General features: G+C 33.2%; 1 protein-coding gene and 1 long non-coding RNA gene across 2 annotated transcripts; both read left to right on the top strand.

Moving 5' to 3' along the window:
- Positions 1–447: 447 nt before the first annotated feature.
- On the top strand, positions 448–4,180 carry LOC133782151 (probable inactive purple acid phosphatase 28). The gene is made up of 3 exons (XM_062221357.1): positions 448–852; positions 2,434–2,861; positions 3,363–4,180. The coding sequence occupies exons 1-3, from the start codon at positions 519–521 to the stop codon at positions 3,816–3,818; spliced, it is 1,218 nt and encodes a 405-aa protein (XP_062077341.1). The 5' UTR covers positions 448–518; the 3' UTR covers positions 3,819–4,180.
- A 553-nt stretch (positions 4,181–4,733) lies between these two features.
- On the top strand, positions 4,734–5,975 carry LOC133782150 (uncharacterized). The gene is made up of 2 exons (XR_009870347.1): positions 4,734–5,041; positions 5,664–5,975. It is a non-coding gene; the product is annotated as an uncharacterized LOC133782150 (long non-coding RNA).
- The last annotated feature ends 16,496 nt before the right edge of the window (positions 5,976–22,471 follow it).

Here is a 22,471-nt window from a genome sequence, read left to right as displayed (position 1 = left end):
TTATATCAACAACCACCTCAAAGAAATTGAAACCCACGAGAATGAGATGGGTTTGGTCCTAAAAATAATAGTTTAACATGAAGGTAAGGTGTTTAAGAGAAAAAAAGTTAGAACATGCTTAGGACACAACTTAACCGGATTAAGAGTTCATAAAATATCAGCCAATCGTTCAAACAATAATGGTTAAGAAAATATTCCTAGGGACAGGGTTTAAAGTGAAAGAATTAGAAAGAAAAGAGAAATAATTAGAGAAAAAAGAGAGAAAAGTTACCAAAAAAAAGAAAAAAAAAACTTAATTAAGACAATTCACACTTTTTAAAGCATATTCACATTTATAGTTGTAAATATAGTTCCAAGTGCTGATTTAATTAAGGTGAGGTAATTATATGCTTAAAGTGAGTTTCATTTAATAAACTATTAACAAGGTGGAATTACTAATTAAAGTACAATCAAGAGCTAAAAGAAATAGTGTTATCTTTGTCAAACTAAGACAAGAGAAGAAGAAGTGAGAATGAGCTATGGCTATGGAGTCTGCAACTCAAAAATGGAAGCACTCATTTTCATTCCTCTACTTGTTCTTCATCTGGGCCATTCTCTACCTGCTCCACTCCCATGTTCTCCGCCATGAAGCCCATGTTCGCATCAAGAAGAACCCTCCTCATCCCCTTCGCTTCCGTTCCGATGGCGCTTTCAAAATCCTCCAAGTTGCTGATTTGCACTACGGCAACGGACCCACTTCTCGCTGCCGAGACATTCCCATCTCCGGCTTCCGCCACTGCTCCGATCTCAATTCCACTCGTTTCTTGCGCAGAATGATCCAAGCTGAAAACCCTGATTTCATTGCTTTTACAGGTATCAGTACTTACATGCTTTGTATTGTATTGGTTATACAGAGCTTGTGATTTAAATTTGGGGATTGCATACGAGCTTTGATTACAGTAAAGAGAGAAGCTATTCTAGGAAAGTAGACATACATAATAATCAACATACCTTGTTCATCTCATTTGATTGGATCCAGATTTTGGCCTAGTTTCCCTTTTTGGAATATTTTTATGATTCTTTAAATTTAATTTAGAAAAAGGGAGGTGGGCTAAGAAATTTTTTACTACTTAGAATACTGTTCTTTGTGTTTATAGTTTTTATTCTTGTTTTCCTTTTCATGTTGAAAGACACTCTAATGGTGGATTAAGATATTATTTCCAAATGGAAGGTAATTGATCTGTAACTCAAATTTTGCATTAATGGTTTTCTACAATTTAGAGGAATGTCTTGCCCGTTAAATTTTTCAATCAGATCTTCGGATAACAGCTGGAGTTTGAAACATGACCTTGACCTTGGTCATATTAAGCTTATCAAGACACTATCATCTTGGTCATTGTTTAGATTCTCTGCATATTGAAACTTAACTTTGAGTTATTCTTTGTGTGAAAGTCTGGTCGGTGATGAATATGATCAAGGGTAACAGTAAATTCATTGAAAAATAAAATAACTTCTCTATTTATTGAAAAAGTTGTTCCACAAAAGTTACAAGATTTTAGAAAACAAGTCTGGCATCGTTTACAAAGTACCATGTAAAACACCAGCCTTTCACCTTAGATGAACGCTGCATGGTAAAGAAGCCTTCCAAAATTGAGCATTTGCAGGGTCTGATGCCATGATATTTAATTGACATCCGTAAAAGATTAAGCTCATGCCACACAGATCATGCATAATAAGCTTATCATACACTACCATCTTGTTGATGGCTATACTATGGCTCAGATTTCCTTTACTTTTTTGCTAAAGAACTTTGTTTTTCAATTTTTGGATGTTAAGTAATATTGTGGTATATTTCTTTATGTGTATTCAGCTGTGGTACATACCACGTGTACAACTATTCTTTCATTCTTCTTGTACAGTTTATATAAACCCATTTTATACACTTTTATCAATACAGAGAATATACACAAATTTCCCAAACTCTCTATCTATCTCTACATTGGATACTTAAAAGTTTACAGTTGGTTCTGGTGTAGTTGGCAGCCTTTTACATTTTTTAAAATAAAAAAATTCAAATTTTAAGTTGTTTGACTGCATATTTTCATCTCCTTTTATTTCTATTTAAGTGGAAGATTAATTTAGTTGCATAGTATATGCATTCATGTCATTGCTCTGCTATGACTATTGTAGTCAATTGGATATTTTCAGCTGAGAAAAGAAAAGGAATTGTTCATTGATTGAATGGAAATAAATATGTCTAATGTTGGTTGTTGAAATAAGTAAAAATGACGGTTTGACCTGCCTAAATATTTAAACATAGTATAATGATTCCTATATTGCTTTATATGTTTCAAATGATATACTATCTCTGGGACAAAAATGATTTTTTTTTTTATGGAGAAATGTGATAGATCTTGTTCTGAAGAAAAATTATTTTACTGGCACATGTAACAGGAGACAATATATTTGGCTCAAGTGCTACTGATGCAGCAGAATCTCTTTTTGGTGCATTTCGTCCTGCTATGGAAGCTGGAATTCCTTGGGCGGCAATTCTAGGAAATCATGATCAAGAGTCTACAATGAATCGTGAAGAACTAATGTCCTTCATCTCACTATTTGATTATTCAGTCTCACAAATCAATCCCTCAGTTGAAGAACTCTCAGATACTGCTAAAACAGGCAAACGGGAAGCCATTGATGGGTTTGGGAATTATAATCTGAGAGTTTTTGGTGCCCCAGGTTCCCATTTGGCTAACAGCAGTGTACTCAATCTTTTCTTTCTTGACAGTGGTGATAGGGAGACAGTTAAAGGAATTCGAACTTATGGATGGATCAAGGAATCTCAACTTCGTTGGCTTTATCATGCTTCAAAAAGATCCCAGGTCAGGAAATATGATTAAAAACAGCTACAAAAAAAATTCTCGTTTGATTAATTCTACCCTTTTTTTCCTTTGCTGCAAGATTGATTAGAATATTAATAAACTCATTATTTACAAAAAAGTAATGATATGTGCACCCAAAATATGCACTAAACATTACACTGACGTAACAGTTTAGGCTAGCTAATCACATTCATTAAAACTGCAGTATCATGTCACTGTGTAATGAGTTTAATATTTAGGTGCATATTTTAGGTGCACATATCATTACTCTTTACAAAATTAATATGAAAATTATAAGATTTTATATTTCCTAAAGGCAGTCTGTTAATCAAGGTTTGGCTTAATGCAATGAATTCCCTTTCTACTCCGAGTCCTATAAAAAAAATTAATTTCTACACTAAATACAATTGTACAGTAAATTTTAATTGTCATGTATATCCTTGTTATCCACCATCATATATGTTAGATTTCATTAAATTGCTGTAGGTCACACACTAACAGGGCCCAAAGAAGTGTATTCATCGATTGCCTGATCCTTTGACATTCCCCACACCACCAGCACTAGTGTTTTTCCACATCCCGATCCCAGAAATTCGTCAGATGTACTATAAAACGTTTATAGGTCAGTTTCAGGAGGCAGTGGCATGTTCATCAGTAAACTCAGGAGTCCTACAGACCCTGGTCTCCATGGGAGGTGTGAAGGGCGTGTTCATGGGCCATGATCACAAGAATGATTTTTGTGGAAATCTAGATGGCATATGGTTTTGCTATGGCGGGGGCTTCGGATACCATGGTTATGGAAAGTCTGGGTGGCCTAGGAGAGCAAGGATTATATTAGCAGAACTGGGTAGAGGAGAAAAGGCTTGGATGGGAGTGGAGAGGATCAAGACGTGGAAGCGTCTTGACGATGACAAGTTTAGCAAGATAGACGAGCAAATTCTGTGGGAGCAGCAGTAATTGTGGAGATGAATTTGATTGGAAAAACAGAAAACTTGAAGCAAACCATGGCAGTATGCTGTACATACTTCCAATGCAGTTGTTTTTGTTTACAGCATTGCAGCCTTTGATTTAGTCTTCTGTAATAATGCTTGTGGTTCAGCTTATAAATCCTGCTTGATATGATCATACAAAAGAAAAAAAAAAAGCAGAAACCTTATTCTTGTTCGATTACTTTACACAGTAAATAGTTTAGGATTGCTTTATGTTGATTATGAATAATGTTTCGGTTCGAAGGAAAAATTTAATATTGTGTACGGTGATGGAGTTTTACTACATGACTGTTACTATTTAAATATAATAAATAAATGACATTATATTCACGAGGTTCACAAAATTGCGTGCCTACGTTTATGGTAATCGGTGTGCTTACTCATTAATATGGATAGATTACAAATATGCTTCTATATCAGGATAAAGTTGGTTACATAAATGTCCCATGAGAAGATAACTATGCAAATGAGTACAAAATAGTTTACAATGCAAGAGAATGACGGAGAGTATATTTTTACTGTTTATACTAATATTAAGTTTTAATTTCTTTTAGAAATTAAAAATAAAAACCTAAGATTTTAAAAAAATTACCAAAAAACACGGAATTGGTAAAAAATTATAAAAGTACGGAGTGATACAATCGTAAATATGGAGTTTATTTTTTGTAACCAAAGTTTACAAATTTATAATTAAAATTTACAAGTTTGTAACTATATGTTACAATTTTGTAAACAACATTTATAAACTAAATAGAAATTTGTAACAGACAATTAACCGTAACAAAATGTTATCCGTATTTTTTTGTAATTTTTGTAAAATTCCGTATTTTTCAAAATTTACAATATTAAGTGTAATTTTTCCATTTTTTAGGACTTATTCTCTTCCTATTTCCTTTCCAAAACAGTCTCCTTCTTTCCCTTTTCTCGCCCACAACTCTGAAAAACCAGGGGCTCTTTCTCATCTCCAACCAGCCGCTGACGTAGTTCAAAGGCTACACATGGTAGCTTTGGCATCTTCTTCTTTCCCTCATCTCATCCATGACTCTGGAAAACCAAGCCATCTTTCTCATTGCCAACCAGTCAAATTGGGATCTCTGTAACTCAGAGGCTACCAGATTTACTCGCCAACTAGTCCTTGAGTTACTCTCCGATCTCTGTTTCTGATCTCATGGGCTACCGACCCTCTTTCTAGTGAGTTGTTTTAATGCCCATTATTTTACTTTACTCTCTAATCTGTACATTTTTCTTAAAATATTTCAATCTGAATTTAATAAAACCCACATCATGTTAGAGTTGTAGAAGCTTGAATCAAGAAGATAGACAATCAAAATCTATCTTAATGATAATATTAAACCTGTGTATACGATTGAATGGAGAATTTTCTTTCCTGGGTTTTCTGATAAGGGTAGCTAGCTAGATTGAAAATTTGTTTGTTATTATTTGGCCACCAGATGTTTGTTGAATTGCCTTAGTGAATAGTGTTGTGTGTTTGAGTTCTTTTGGAGATAATTGACTTTCTTATTCTTCTTTGTGTTATCTTTCTTTTACTATCAAATAAATGCAGCTGATTTATTTATATATTTGTCAAAATTTTCAAGTTGGTATTTATATCTTTTTCCAAAAAAAAAATATTCATATTACTTTCTAGGCTTCCTGAGCTGAAAATCCAAGTAGGCAGATCATACTATTTCATCAAGAAAATGTTTGAAGTAGTTATGGATGATGACATTCTTATAGTGGGTTGTCTATGTGAGTTTTTTTTTTCTTTCTAATATGTAGAAATCTTAAATATTTTTTTTATATTTTAATGCAGAGATAGTGCGATACATGTGTTCTCATATGTTGAGTATTTCATTGGCAGGAAAGAGAATGTCATAGATATAGGCTTGCTTATTTACTGTTACTGTAATTATATGCAATGGGAAAGCAAAGCAAGAATGTGGATATGAGAGTGCATCATTGTATCATTGCCCTTATTAGGTAGTTGGCACAATGGAAAAGCTTTATTAATGTTGGTGTTGTTGCCAAGACAAAAGCTTATTTATTCTACTTAAGAGTTCCATACCCAATTTTGTTAAGGTTGATGTTGTCAATGTTACTTTTTATATAGTTATTCATTTTTCTTTGTGATTGTTTTTTCTTTCTTTGATAATTTCCAAATGAAAATAGAAAAGCACATATAAAACAACTCTTAAACAACCTACTCAGCAACCCTTAAGCAACCTACTCAACAATCCTTAAGCAACATTTATTATAAACCTATACAATAACATTTACAACCACTTAAGCAATTTTTTCAGCAATTCACAATTATCATAAACAACATAGAAAGCAATCTCTCAAAAAACTATAGAAACTCTTAAGCAACCATGAAGCAACATAATATGCAACCTTTAACATTTATAAGCAACTTTATATGCCAACATATATAACAACCATTAATCAACTTATTAAACAACCCACCATCTGTATTATCAGCATATACAACAACATTTATAATTATTTAAGCAACCTATTCAGCAACACACAATCTTTATTATAACACAAAAAATTAGCAACTTTTAAAGAAACACATAATCCACAAAAATAACATACAATGCTTCTTTGTAAGCAACCCTATATGCAAACATATACAACAACCATTAAGCAACCCAAAAAAATCTAAGAAACATATAAAACAATCATTAAGCAACTTATTCAGCAACCCAAAATCTATATTATAATAAAAAATTTAGCAACTCTTAAAGAAACCCATAAACCATAAAAGTAACAACCATTACAACTACTTAAGCAACCTATTCAACAACATGCAACTTGTAATCCCCAAAAGCAACATATAAACCCTTATCTTTTAAGCAAACCCTCAAACTTTTAAGCAACACATAATCTTCATAAGCAACATATACTCACAATAAAACCTTAAACAATCTATTCAACATCTCACAATTTTTATTATCACTAAATTTTTAGCAACCCTTAAACTACTAACTCAACCATTGAAACTCATCAGGAAATTAATAAAAAATAAAGTTATAAAGTAAATCAACTTTGTATATCAAGGAAATTATCAATAATTTTGAAGTCAAACATAAAGGAAATGAACCAAAACCATTGTATAGATCAAACAATTTAACTTTTCATATTGTTTTGAAAAAAATGAAGGAATAATGTATGATTTTGTAAGTCAATATCTAATCTTTCTTTTGAGGGTTTCTGCAAGTCTTTCGTTATGTCCACTTTGATAGCAATTCCTACATTTGTTTTCCTTTTTTGCTTTTTTGTTTCTCTCCCATGCAACTGTGCATCTTCTTTTCTTTGGTCTGCCTACTCTTATTCTTCATTTTGGAGGGTGTACTAACACAATTTTGATATGTTCAAGTATTTCTCAAGTGTCTTCATTGCCAAGAGGGTATATAATTTCTTTGTAGGTTGCAACCATGACTTCCTTTCTGTAATATGGAGAACAATATTGATAAGGATCTTGATTCGTGTCTTTACAAACAACAATTGCGTGGGCACAAGGGAGTTGATCCATTTGAAACCTGTTGAATCAAGTATATATTTTTGTTACACCCAGATTTCGAGCCTTAAGAATTGTGATCTCGAAAGCTGGATTCGTCAGGTATGGGCTCGTAATGCCTAGAACACGTGTCCGCAACCTAGGCACCAAACCTACAAAGCAGGGGCAACCTCGAAGATGGTAGCCTCGAAATCCTCACAAGCTCGAAAGACAGACATCGAAGTACGTCTATTCTCGGATAACCTCGGATCAGGGGTTCCGAGCCTGACATAAGTATGAGCTCGAAGCCACATGATCTCGGGGAAAATACTACAACTCGAAAGTCATTAAGAGACCTGGGTTAGCACGGCACTGACGATGTAGATTGATAACTTTGAATATCTTAGTGAGTCATTTTGGGGAGACGCAGTCTACATTTATTGTTGTAAATTCCCTATAATAAAGGGATATTTATTATTCAGTTATACGCCCCCTAGTCTTCAGGGGATGTTTCCTTGTATATAGGAGTTACAGGCTATTAAAGCCATTAAATTTATTTATATACAGAATAACTTCCCTGAACGTGTGGGAGAGTATTCTGAGACTTCCTCTATAAATAGAGAAGTCATGTACCTTTGAAAGGGATCGAAATTTTGTGATCTTGAGAGAAACTCTGGAGAATTCATTCTTGTAGAATTTCCAGAAATCATCTTGAGTTCTAATAAAAAAGACTCGTGGACTAGGCAGAGTTAACTGCTGAACCACGTAAAAAATCATGTTTGTGTTATTATATTTTTCTGGCCTTAACCAATTATTGTTTACGTGCTCTATATTCACTGTTGACGAAAAACAGCGTCAACAATTTTGTTATTAACACAGTAAAGCAAGTAAATCAATGTGTTTAGAAACATAACAATCTTATAAAAACAACTAAATTAATTTTATTATTCAACCATATTAAAACTCTAACCCTTAAAGCAACATATAAGGCAACATGTTAAACAATGCTTGAGCAACCTATAAAGAAACATGTTAAGCAAGCTTATATATTTAAGCAACATGTTAAACACATAAAACAACATGTTAAACAACCCTATATAGCAACATATAAGCAACCCCTAAGTAACATATTCAGTAACTCTTAAGCAACCCATAAAACAACATGATATGTAACTCTTAAAATTCATAAGCAACCCAATGTGTAGCAGCCATTAAGCGACCTATCCAACAACCCACAATCTTTATTATTGACATATATAACAACTTTTACAACTATTTAAACAATTCTTGAGCAACATATTTAGCAACTCACAATTTTTATTATAACAAAAAATTTAACAACTCTTAAAGAAACCCATAATCCACAAAAATAACATATAATGCTTCCTTGTAAGTAATCCTATGTGCGAACATATACAACAACCATTAAGCAATCCATAAAAATCTAAGCAGCATATAAAACAATCATTAAACAACCTATTCAACAGCCCACAATCCATATTATCACCAAATTTTAAGCAACTCATAAGCAACTTATATAACAACTCATTCAACAACTACCAATCATTATAAGCAACATATACATCAACCTTTAAAACTATTTAAGCAACCTATTTAGCAACTTGCAACTTATAATCCCCAAAAGCAACATATGAAGCAACATTTTTAATCAACGTGTGACACTCTTAAGCAGCCCTATACAACAACATGTTAAGAAACCTTAAAAATTATAATGCAATCCTATATATCAACATAAACAACATATAAAAAGAACCTATTATCAATCCAAAATCCTAGTCAACCAATAATCTTCATTAGCAACATATAGAGAAACCATATTAAAATCTTTAAGTAATAAATAGAATTATGGTGTTAAACCTATTGCATGTGCAAGTTCTTGAGCTGAGACCAACTATTGATTTCTTATTATCATCACAAACTTCATACAAAATATGATTTATTAGGTGCACCTATTTTTTTAAAGAGTAATATTGTTAGTTTTGTATGTGTAGTCAAGTTAAATTAAATTAAAATGAAGTTTGCATTTTAAATTGAGAATAATACCGTCAATTTTAATGAGTAGATGTAGTTTTCATTCAGGATCACTTTATGCGTGTCAATCAACTTTATGGAGGTTGCATTTGATATGTTCCTATTAGTCCAACTCCATTGTTTCACCAAAGCTCGTAAACACTCTAGCATCGTACAAATTGGTAGCTCTCTTTCTGCTACGATTGCAGAATTCAAAGATTCTGCAATGTTCAATGTCATGTTTGTGATATCCAATTTGTTGTAGGTAAGGTCGTAGCCTTTTGTTAATTCTATCAAGTTCTCTCATGTGATACTCAAACTTTTTCAAAATGTATGTGTTTGCAATAGCAAAAAATGTATCCTTGAACTTTTTTGAGTTATTCTTGAACTTGCTTTTTATGTTTTTTAGCAGATGAAAGGTGCAAGCCCCATGTGGTACTTCTGGGTACACTGTGATGGTTGCTTTTATAATACTTTCATGTCGGTCAGATATGATACTCATGTCTTCTCTTACACCATAAGCTTTATTGAACTTGTCAAAGAACCACTCTTAAGAATCATCATTCTCTTAATCAACTACACAGAATGCTAGGGAAGATTTTACCTTCTGCATCTTGAGTTGCTGCAACCATATGTTGATTTTAAAAAAGTCTCATCAATTATTACAATAGGTATGCAATAGGTCCAGCCTTTCATTGAAGCATTTAATGCTACAAAAGCATATAAAAACATGCCATCCTCATCTGTTTTTAGTTCAATATAGGAACCTAGAATTGTGTGATGCAACATATACAAATAACTAGGCGATTCTGCATAAGATTCAGCTACTTTTCCTCACTTTTTAAATAGTTTTTTCTCTAGATCTCCAAGCTTTGATGTATTTGACTTGCCCTTTATGATCATGTTTCAAGTCCCTGACTATATCTGTAGTTGTGTACTTTGTTTTAATGTCTGTAAACTTGTGCTTGATCATATTCAATGATTGTCAAGGTTGCTTAAGGTTGGTCTTTTAATCTTATCTTCAAAGCACAAGTGCGAATGTAGCTGAACTTTCAAATTATGAATTGAATTTTGTTTCCATTCATTGATGCTTGTAACATCCACTTGCAATTTTTGTCGAGGCAAGCAACTAGATACTCTTTTTTGCAAGACTTTTGTACACAATATTGGAAATGATTTTGATTGCATAGTAGCTCATAACGATCTACAATGTTTCTTTGTCTTTGTATATTTGACACAAAGCGATCTCTTGGTGATGGTTGTTGATGATGACTAAATCGTCATCAATGTCAATCACTTCTTCTCCATTATTTCTATTTATTTCATCTATCATTTTTATATTCTGCTTGGAGACCAATTTTGCATAATCAATAAAGTCTGTAACCTCTTCAGCAACACAATCAACAATTGGTTCATTATCTGAATTTGATGTTGCTTATTATGTTTGTGCATGTTCATTATATAAATGATTGTACTCCTAGTTGAGAAAAAAGAATGTTGCATTGAGTTTATCTCAGTTGTGAGACACAATGGGTATTTGTGATATCTGTTTCCTTTTTCTTCAACTCCATGTAGAACATCAATTGCGAATCATCAACTATTTTGAAAGGAAGGTATCCATCTCTAACTTGATATTGTTGGGAATATATGACTTTATACTTTGCAAATCAACAATTAATAATGGGAATAGTTCAATATTTGAAACCCTAAATGCTAAGCAAGAATCTTGTTCAATGTATGAATATTAAATAAACATGTTCATAATATGAATGTCAATCTTGAATATTAGAAAGTAAATTATTAAATGATGATAAGATGAACTTAGAAACATTTAATCATCAATACTAACAATGAAAACACAATAGAGTCACAAAATACAATATTATGATTAGAGAGATACAACCTTTGTATTGAGCAACTTGAATCTTGAAACTTGGGAAACTTCTAAAGCTTATACACAATAAGAATATTGTTGTCCAAAATATCTATTCCAAGCATTCCCTTATTGCTTGAAGCTTTAACTAAGTAGAATGAGATTTGGGATTTAACAAGCCTTGGAACTCATGCAAGTTAAGCAAAGCTTGATGAGTTTCTTGGAGAAAACTTTGGTCTTAGAAAGCTAGAGAGAGAGTTGTAAAGTGTGATCAAGGCTTTACAACTCTAATAACCCTTATATATAGTGTAGGCATCATCATTAGTCTAACCAATAGGATTAGAGCATTTAAAACACATCATTTGGAGCATTTTACGTAAACTATACAACCCTAAAAGACCACTAAGGCGATGTACTACCTGTTAGGCGATACGTCGCCTACTAGTAGGCGACACATCGCTTGCTAGGGATTTTGAAGCCTTTCACATTTTGGCGATGCTACGCCACCCCCTCTGACTTTGGACCCTTACAATGGTCTTAAAATTGCTCCAAATGCTACCAAACTTTTTGTGAATGTTTGGATACCTCATTGTATCACTTTAGACCCATAAAAGTCACTTTTAGATGCCTTCTACAAATCTCATGTTTTCATTTCTCTTTAAGTGAAAACTGTTAAGTGTTTTGCACCTCAACGTATAAACATCTTAACCATTATATTTAGTTAATCTCAACATTCCCCCACTTGGTTAAATATAATCCTGTTTTCTTAGGTTAACCATTTTGGTGAATAAAATAAAGTATTTTTCGATTTGAACTTTACCTTAGTGAAAGTATTACAAAGTCTTATCGAAGTCATTGGTGTTTTAAAGATTGAACCAAGTACTCCTTAATTGTAACACACTGCTAATTAGGGTATGTTACCACATGTGTTTAAAATTAGCGATGGACTCGCTAAACGAGTCATTTGGACTAAAACATGTGATTAAGCTACTAAGGGTTCATGTATTAAAAATCTTGGTCAATGGATAAACATTCCCATTAAAAGAAAACTTTAGTCTTTACATGGGATCCCAAAATACAAGTTTAAAAATTTGCTTACAACTTAGGGATTACAAAATAAGCTCACCTAAGCGGCAAAACAGGGTCCAACCTTAGTTCCCCTGCAATACCTCGGCCGTGGCGGTCGAGCAGACTACATATGTACATATCACCCCTAACACTTTCCAACTCATGGATGACCAAGTTTCTCCTTACCCTTACCTACACCACAAAGCACCCGTGAGCCAAAAGACTCAGCAAGAAAACATATTAGTAGACTCACATAGTCAACAGAATGTAACAACATGCTTAACAGTAGTAACTAAAACCAAGCATACACACTGTACAAGTAAGTGACCATAGGGTCACGCAAGTGCATGTCGCACTCCCATTTATTCAAGTGGCATCTGAGCCAGTCGAGTGCATAATGCACTCCTAGGGTGGCCTAGCCATAACGGCTTGCGCTCAGCGCGCATAATGCCGATCATGACTGATAAGTCGAGCCTTGCAAACCCTCGACTCATAAATCGAGCCTTGTGAACCCTCGACTTATAAGTCGAGCCTGGTAAATCCTCGACTTATAAGCCGATTTGGTAAATCCTCGACTTATAAGCTGGGCTTGTAATTCCTCAACTTATAAGTCGGGCCTTTTTGTCCCTCAGCTTATAAGTCGAGCCCTTTTAGTCCATCGACTTATAAGCCGAGACCCTTTTTGTCCATCGGCTTATAAGCCGAGCCCCTTTTTGATCAAGTATACCCTTAACTAGCAGGCCGAGCTTTTGGTTAGGTGCAATAGACAGACTTTCGACTTATAAGTCGAGCCTCCCAGTCGGGAACAAACATACATATAATACATTCATCATACTCCCGACTTATAAGCCGAGCCTCCTAGTCGGGAACAGACATACATATAGTACATTTATCAGCCACAGATACAACACATTACAATGTACTTACACAGGTATACACATGCATAATTATAATCATGTTCATTAGCTGGGCCGAGCCCTAATCATGTTTACATTTAACAGTTGGGCCAAGCCCCAATCATGTTTACATTTAACAGTTGGGCCAAGCCCCAATCATATTACATTTAACAGTTGGGCCAAGGCCCAATCATATTACATTTAATCGTTGAGCCAAGCCCCACTCATATTACATTTAATAGTTGGGCTGAGCCTTAATCATAACACATTTAATAGCTGGGTCGAGCCCTAATCATAATACATTCGACAATTGGGCTGGGCCCTGATCATAATACATTCAACAACGGGCCAAGCCCTAATCACATATCTCATGCATTAGGTGTATTTTTTTTACCTCGATCCTCGTGCGAATAACGAAATGACCCCGAGTGCTAATCCTGACCCGAGCTTGGCGAAAAATCTGATCACAACACCAATATATGTTCATCAGGACTTAACCTTGGAACCTGATTTCCAAACCGAACTCTAACTCCTAAAACCAGGGTTCCCAGTTAACGGGGCACTAAAGATGTCCCCTGAGCCCCCAAGCGAGCTTCCAAGGCAGATTCCCCGAGCCCCCCGGGCCTAGCCCTAAAATCAGTATTTCATCATTTTGAGGCCCCTGACGCGGTCGCGCCCACAGAAATATTGGGAGTTTTGGGCCATTGGCACGGTCGTGCCCCACAACACGAGCCCCTAAGGGGCTGTTTGGTATGCAGGAATCTGGACACGGGAATGAGAATTTGAACACTTTCCCATGTTTGGTACTGGGTTTGAGTTTTTCTAACTTGGGAATTTGTACTCTAGGGGTTTTAACTTTTCCTGATTCTAGGTTCAAGTGAAACCTATCTGACAAGTGGTTTTCAGATACCCAGGAATGTGAAACACTGCAAAATTATTATTATTTTAAAAAAAAAAAAAAATCTTAAACAAATAATTTTTAGTTAATGACTTATTTTATTTTTGAAGCTTATAATATAAAAATAAATATACATATATCAAACTATAAAATGATAAATAATATTTGTTTATTTAAAGAAATTGATTTGTAAAGCTTTATATCATTACTTTAGTTTAAAATAACAAATGAAATATTATTTAAAATAAAATAAGGGTATTTTTGTAATTTTAAAAATTATACTTGATTCTAGTATTCAATAGATGTATTTTTTAATTCTGTTAAAAAATATTTCATGAGTAAAATTGTTTATAAATTATTTTGATAAAATATATTATTATTTTAATTTTATGAAAATATGAAAACTTAACAGATTCCTATGCTCAACTAAACACAGAAAGTGATATTCCCAGGAATCACAGATAAGATTACGGTGCACAACCAAATACAATGATGCAAGTTTCCAGTCTATCAGATTACCCTCTTCAACTTTCTCAGTAATATGAAAACTGTGAACTCCTCATACCAAATGGCCCCTAAATTAGAACCCAATTTCCTCTTTTCTAGGGCACTAGCGCAGTCGTGCTAGGTCGCCTGTAATGACCCAACTATTTCTAAGACCTTGGACCATTAAAACTACTAGACATAGCTACTATTTTGATACGATCATAAGAAATAACATATCTTTATTGAAAACCCAAAATATTGTACTAATACAAAATAGAGTAAAAATATAAAATAAAATGTGACATGGTATGGGATCCCATTGTTTACAACACATAAAACATAACTTAAAAAAAACTAATTGCGGAATTACATCAAAACATAATTTTAAAAGACTAAAATAAACGTCATCCTCGATCAACATGCAGCCCATCCATTCCATTCATCCTCAACACACAAGCCAAGCTGCCAAGAATCCTTCCACCTTCCATATTCATTCTCCTGCATCAAGCTAAAAATAAAGGAGTGAGCCTAATGCCCAGTAAGGAAAATCTACTGTCAACATACAACATATATCATAAACATAAGACTACATCATATTCATATACTATAAAATATATGACTATAAACATATATTATAAATGACTACAACATTAATGGCCAATATAAACTATTAGGGCTTGTTAGCTAAACAAGTCATATGCCCAATATAACTTCTTGGGGCTTCCTTATCTAAGCAAGTCATATGCCCAATCATCCATTCTTGGGGCTTGTTATCTTAACAAGTCATATGCCCAATCATAAATTCTTGGGGCTTTCTTGTCTAAGCAAGTCATGTGCCCAAGCGACTGAAAAACATACTAATCATATACTTATCATAACATATAAACACATAAAATCTATCATATTTTCCTTACCAACACCGGGATATTTGAGAACAAGGACGAGATTTGGAACACTCATAAAACCAACATAAAAACATATGAGTATCTATAGAAAAGAAGATGAAAGAAAACTAAACCATCAAAGAGGGAAACTTACCGAGAACCTTAATGTTTAAGAACTTAAACACCTAACCACGAAACCATAAATAGAAGTTAGGATCTGAAAGAAACTTAAGGAAAACTAAGGAATCATAAAGAATAGAACTTATGAATAATATTACATTGGATGAACTAGAACCAATCTACACCTCAATATTGAAAACACACTTTATCTCACTACCCAAGTGTTTATAAAGCTTAAGATGATAAAGCTTTTATCCCAAACCCAAGTGTATCTCTCTATACTAACACTAGCAGCTTGGAGGCTCTGATCAAGTACTTGAAGAATGAAGAAAATGGCTGAGCACTAGGTCCTATTTATAGAGTTTGAGAGTGAAACTATCCTATTAAAAAAATACTTAAATCCTTAAATAAACATGATTATGACAAGTGTCATGCTCTTAATGGTTCTAGAATTTCTAGATCTTTCTTTTATTTAAACTTAAATTCTTAAATAAACATGATTATGACAAGTGTCATGCTCTTAGTGGTTCTGAAAGGTTCTAGAGTTTCTAGATCTTCATTTATTTACAAATACTTAATTTCATTCTAACTATAATCCAAATTTAAATTTAAATAAAATAAAATCCTAACTTTTGTAGAAAATATTTGTAAATTATCTTATTAATATTTTTATTAAATAATTGAGGAATAATCCAACTACAAAAATATCCCAACCTCTAACTTCCTAAATCTCGTAACTCTAAAATCTCATGTAGTAAAATCAACATAACTGGAGCTGTAGGATTCCAATTTAGACCATCTTTATACCGTTAGAAAGATAATTCAATTATCTACTAATTTTTAGAAATACTAATTTTCGAAATTCATAATATAACCAGGTCAAAAATAGGTCAGAAGTCCCAGTACCCTAAAGTTACGAAAAATCTATTTAATTATCTAAATAACAACCTAATCTACAAATATCTTAACTAACCATAAAATAACAAACTCTAATTACCTAGGCTGATTTCGAATTTACTAAGCCCAAAATCTTATTGGGCTTTATGTAGGCTCGATCCATAACACTTTTTAATAATATCATAATTAATTTATTCTTATGCAATCACCCCCTTTTCCACAAACAAGGCTACTAATATCATAAACATATACTATACTATAATAATCATAACTACTAAAAATAATGAAACCTTATGTTATAATTAATATTTTTAAACTATAGGTTAAACTTATAAAATTCATAACTGTTGCTACGAGTTTCCAACTAAGTCCCGACTTGAACCAAAATCCATACTACAAACTAATACTAACTACTGCTACTGCTACTGCTACTACTACTACTATCTAGCTAGTTAAGTAAATTCATAGGAGATATCTTTAAGAAGACTTGATCTCTGACTTTGAATTCCACATCACGCCGCTTGGCATCCGCATAATTTTTCTGACGGCTCTGAGCAGCGAGCATACGTTTTCTAATCAGCGCTACTACATCCTGAGATTCTCTAACAACTTTGGGTCCAAGAATTTTCCTTTCTCCTACTTCGTCCCAATGTAACAGCGATCGACACCTCCTTCCATAGAGTAACTCATAAGGTGCCATCCCGATCGTTGATTGGTAGCTATTATTGTAGGAGAATTCTATAAGCAGCAAATACTTACTCCATGATCAAGTACATAAGCGCGCAACATATCTTCTAAAATCTATATGGTACGCTCGGAGTGACCGTTTGTCTGAGGATGAAATGTCGTACTAAGACTTAACTTGGTACCCATAGCTTGCTGTAAGCTTCCCCAAAATCTCAATGTAAACACCGATCCTCCATCGGACACTATAGTCTTAGGGATTCCATGCAGTCGTACTATCTCCTGAACATAAATGTTTGCATATTGGTCTGCTGTGTATGTAGTCTTGACAGGCAGGAAATGAGCTGACTTGGTTAGTCTATCTACTACTACCCAAGTTGAGTCGTGCTGCTTACTTGTTCGTGGTAGTCCTGTCACGAAATCCATGGCTATGTCGTCCCATTTCCATTCTGGAATATTAAGCGGTTGCAATAAGCCTGCAGACCGCTGGTGTTCTGCTTTCACTTGTTGACATACTAAGCATTTAGACACATACTCCGCAACATCTTTCTTCATTCTTGGCCACCAATACAACGCCTTGAGGTCGTGAGTCATCTTGGTCGACCCTGGGTGAACTGAGTATGGGGTATTGTGCGCTTCTTCTAAAATCTTCATCTTAATTCCATGATCATTCGGTACGCATACCCGATCCTTATATCTCAAAACCCCTTATCCTGAGATCGAGAAATCTGTGGCTGTGCCTTCTTTAACTGCATCCATATGTGCTACTAATGTGTCATCATGCCCTTGCCCGATCCGTATATGTCCATATATCTTCTAACAGACTTGGCTGGATGGACAAGTTAGCCAGTTTACCAATGACTACTTCTATTCTAGCATTGATCAGCTCCCACTGTAGCGACTTTTCTATTCTAGCTAATGCTGCTAGACTTCCATAACTTTTCCTACTTACCGCATCACTAACTACGTTTGCCTTTCCCGGGTGGTATAGAATTTCGCAGTCATAATCCTTTACTAGTTCTAACCACCTGCGCTGCCTCATGTTGAGCTCTTTTTGTGTGAAGAAATACTTTAAGCTTTTGTGGTCCGTATAAATCTCACACCGTTCTCCATAAAGATAATGGTGCCAGATTTTCAACGCAAGGACTGTTAGGAGTGTGTCCTAAAAGCATGTAAAGACATTTGTTTTTTCTGTGAATAAATAAATACAATGGTTTATTATTATTGTCATATTTAGATTGTTAAATTATTGTTTGAATAATTTTGTAAATATCAGAAAAATTCCATATTCATTATTGAGGATGTGATCTTGTATTAGTACGAGAGAATTAAGATCACATGAATGAATAAAAATGGTCAACAACGACAAATTAAAGTTATGGAATTCTTTAATTGGAGTTGTAAGTACGGTTTACTGAGTATCATAATGATACAAATAATCTGGATTCGGATTATTGATGTGGTAAGACATCTCGGTAAATGTGCTTTATATAATATGATTATATATGACATGGATCGATGTGAATTAAAGTCTTTATCCAAAAAACCATTTAACAATAAAGACTTGTAATTCATATCATAACAGATGATCATTTATAGATCAACCTAAATCCTGAGTGTTCATGAACTCCTGTTCATGTTTATTAAATCTTTTGATTCACTCGTTAAGGTCTCTTCAAAGAATGAGGCTAATGACTTTTGTTTTGGAGATTTAATATCATGGATGGCTGGGAACATGTATCAACAACACGGAATCTAATCTTTCCTAACGGATCGTATATTAGTTCCCTTAAGGGTTAATTCTGGAACTGAATGATTTTGAGCTCAAATCTATAATTAGATTATAGATTAATTATTCACTAGTGAATTAATGGTACTTAAGGAATAAGAAATAAATTAGAAAGGTTAAATGGTAATTCTTCCATTCTAATTTATGAACTAATTAATTAGAGGGTTGAACTATTGTAAGATGGTTATATCAATGGACGACTTAAGAAAAAGATTTCTGTAAAAGTATATCTATAACATAAAGAGTGCAATTATGAATTTATAGTGGAGTAATATCAGAATTAATAAATTAACTATTATAATTAAAGAGTTTAATTATTTAGTTTCAATTTATTGGAGCTTAATGTTATAGGTCCATGGTCCCCAGAATGGCTCAAACAATCACTGTCAAAGGCAAATACAAAAATGGGTAAAAAGGACTTGTGTGATAAGTAAAATATTTTTCTATGTATCAAACATAATTATTGTTTAATTATGTGTAATTAATTAATTAAGAATTAATTAATTATTTGATTTAACAAAAATATAATTAATTTTGAATTAATTTATTTTTGGGATTTTTGGTATTTAAATAATAATAAAAATTGGGAAAATCACATGCATGTGGTACACGTGTGGCACAGTGCACATGCACTGTGCTACACGCATAAGAGATAGACTTGGTCTCTTGATTCCACAATTTTAGTTATTTAAATATTAAATAAATAATGAGATATTTTGATTTGATTTAAATATTATTATTTAAACAAAAATCTGATAACTGATCAGTTATTTTGAATTTGTTTAAAATAACAAATATTTTAATATATTGGATATTATTAAATATTGGATATCAGTTTTCACAGAACGTAAGTTTTCAGGGATAGAAAAATATCTAGGATTCTCTCAGAGAAAAATATCAGTGACAAAACAAAGGTCATTGTTCTTCACAAAACCTAGGTCCAAACTTTATCAGATCTCATGTGTTGAGAATATCTGATAAATAATTATTGCCTATTATTTGTATAGCGAGCCCACACTCGTTCTTTGGGTGACTGAGAACATTTTGGAAGATCTTGGTGTGAGATCTCAAGGATTCAGCCATACGAAAAGATAGCAGCAAGGAAGGACCTGAGGTAATGTTTCTATTCTTGTCCTTGATTCAATATATATATGAGTGTGAAGAAGTAGATCTAGAAATCTTATGGGATTAATCTGAAAATTTGATTGTTGTTCCGCTGCGCATAATCTCTGATTTGATCAATAAAAACCAACAAATGGTACCACAGACATCTTCACATATATATGTATTGAATCTGTGTGGGTTTAATTTTATGCATTTATTTATGAATGGATGGCTTAATGTGATTGAATGCGTGGGAATGTTGAATCGTTAATTGTATGGTGTTTTTGGGTTAGGATTTGTTTATGATTAGATCATTGTGTAAGCCATTAAAGGGCATAGGATTTATGTAATTTTATTTGGTTTTTGATACCATAAAATTGTAATTCCGATCACACAAAAGTCAGAACGGAGCCCGGAATTCAGAAATCAGCCACCGCACCTCCGAGGCCAACCTCCGAGCCGCTGCCCGACGTCGTACGGACCGAGCCCGACGACCCCGTTTTGACGCCGTGTGTCCCCGCCTGTCGGTCCAGAATTTTTTTTTTTTTTTTCTGAAATTAATCTGTTATTTTTTTTAATTTTAAAATGTTTAAATATCCTATTTTTGAAATTTGATATTTAAATAATGAGATATTTTTGTTGTCTTAACAAACTTTTTTGAATATCTTATTTAAAATTTATTTTTTACAAAATAACAGATTTTAATTTAAATTTATTTCAGATTTAATTAAAAGTTGTTTTAATTAAAAAGAAAAAGAAAAATATTGATTATTTAAAAGTTTGTTTTAATTAATCAAAAATAATTTGAAAATTGTTTTCTTATTATTGTTCTGGACCAACAATGCCACAAATCCTACCGACAGTAAAGTAAAGAAGCCCGATGGAGATCAAGGCATTTTATTTTATTTAATTTAATTTTATAAAGTGGTTGTAAAATTAGAAATACCCAAAAGCACCCGGTTCAACATTTATTGCTTATTTATTTATTTAAATAATTATTTTCATGTGGTTAATGTGATTGATAACATGTTCATGCATTGTATGCCATACATAAAAACCCACACAGTTATAATCATGCATCTCATCAGTAGAAACATGATTATTAGGATTGTCCTATATGTTTATATGAATTGTTTTGTGAAATCAATTGCATGTAAATTACTTAGTTTTATTTTGAAAACTTGGTAAAATATCACACCAATTTTTTTAAGTCTTTATGACTTAATTTCTTTAAACCAACTTTATTTTAAAAAGTGTTTTTTTTTTAGTAAAGTTTAGATGAACATGATTGGTAATTTAAAATTGGACATGGACCTAGAAACTCGCTTTCTTTCCAATTTTAATTGTGTTCATAAAGTTTAAAGAAACTATAATTAATTTGGAATTAATTAGGTTAAAAACACTTATTTCAAAATAGTGAGTGGGAGAGGGTTGATATCTCAAACATAACCCACGGTCTCCATTATTAATATAACACCGTGAGATATGAATAGCGCCTCGCGACGGCTTTGTTTTCGTCCCCCTAAGGAAGGTGTCTGGACATATCAATAGCAAGGTTATATTTCTTATATAGATAGGAACTAATGATGTATTTTAGGCTTGACCGACCCTAAGGCGGCATGTCCTAAGTTAAGTCATGAACTCCGAAATAATGGGTTACACTCACAAAGTTATGATTAAGCTTGAGAGTGGATAATCATAACTTGACCAAACAAAGCGGTACTTTAATGTTTAAAAGAGAAAATAAAGAGTTATTTTAAGTATTAAACAATAAAGATAAGAATGTCTTATAAATTCTCTAAAATTAATTTAACCGACCCTAAGGCGGCACTTTAATTGTTAGAAAATTTTATCGTGGAAATTAATCTTTATTTTATGTGTTTTAATTGTGCTCATGCATCACGTTTAATTTCCGAAACTTTGATATTTATTTTTCTAAATATAATAATAATATTTATTTGTGCTTATTTATTACCAGAAAAAATGTCTATTGGTGAATTACACACCGATGCCTTTCTCAAATCCTTGGTTTTTGAACCTGGAAATATGAAATACTGGTTTCGAGGCATGTTGACTATTTTTTCTTACAAGAAGATGATGTCAACAGTCTGTGAAATACCTCCAACAGAACCACCTTTGGCTACTAGCTATGAAGCAGAAGAAAAATATGCAGATTGGATGAAATCCGATCGTATGGCACGTTATTGCATGCTTTCCACCATGCCTGACGAAACAAAGGAAAAATATATACACTATGACTCAGCCCATGAGATGTGGAGAGCAATGACAGAGGAAGTCTATGCTGAGAGTCGTCGTTTATATCAAACGAAAAAGGTGAATAAGATTCGCATATATTTTTTTCAACTTTGAATAATAGATTCAAATACAAAGA

Source organism: Humulus lupulus, chromosome 6 (genome assembly GCF_963169125.1).
Source record: "Humulus lupulus chromosome 6, drHumLupu1.1, whole genome shotgun sequence".
Taxonomy (NCBI): Eukaryota; Viridiplantae; Streptophyta; class Magnoliopsida; order Rosales; family Cannabaceae; genus Humulus; species Humulus lupulus.
Note: the sequence above shows the minus strand (reverse complement) of the source record. Positions and strands in the feature narration are given on the sequence as shown.

What these genes read in the sequence shown, in the direction of transcription:
- LOC133782151 (XM_062221357.1), top strand. Translation starts at nt 519, where the DNA reads ATGGCTATGGAGTCTGCAACTCAAAAATGGAAGCACTCATTTTCATTC. An exon ending in TGATTTCATTGCTTTTACAG is followed by an intron (nt 853 to 2,433) that starts GTATCAGTACTT and finishes CACATGTAACAG; the next exon opens with GAGACAATATATTTGGCTCA. An exon ending in ATGCTTCAAAAAGATCCCAG is followed by an intron (nt 2,862 to 3,362) that starts GTCAGGAAATAT and finishes ACACACTAACAG; the next exon opens with GGCCCAAAGAAGTGTATTCA.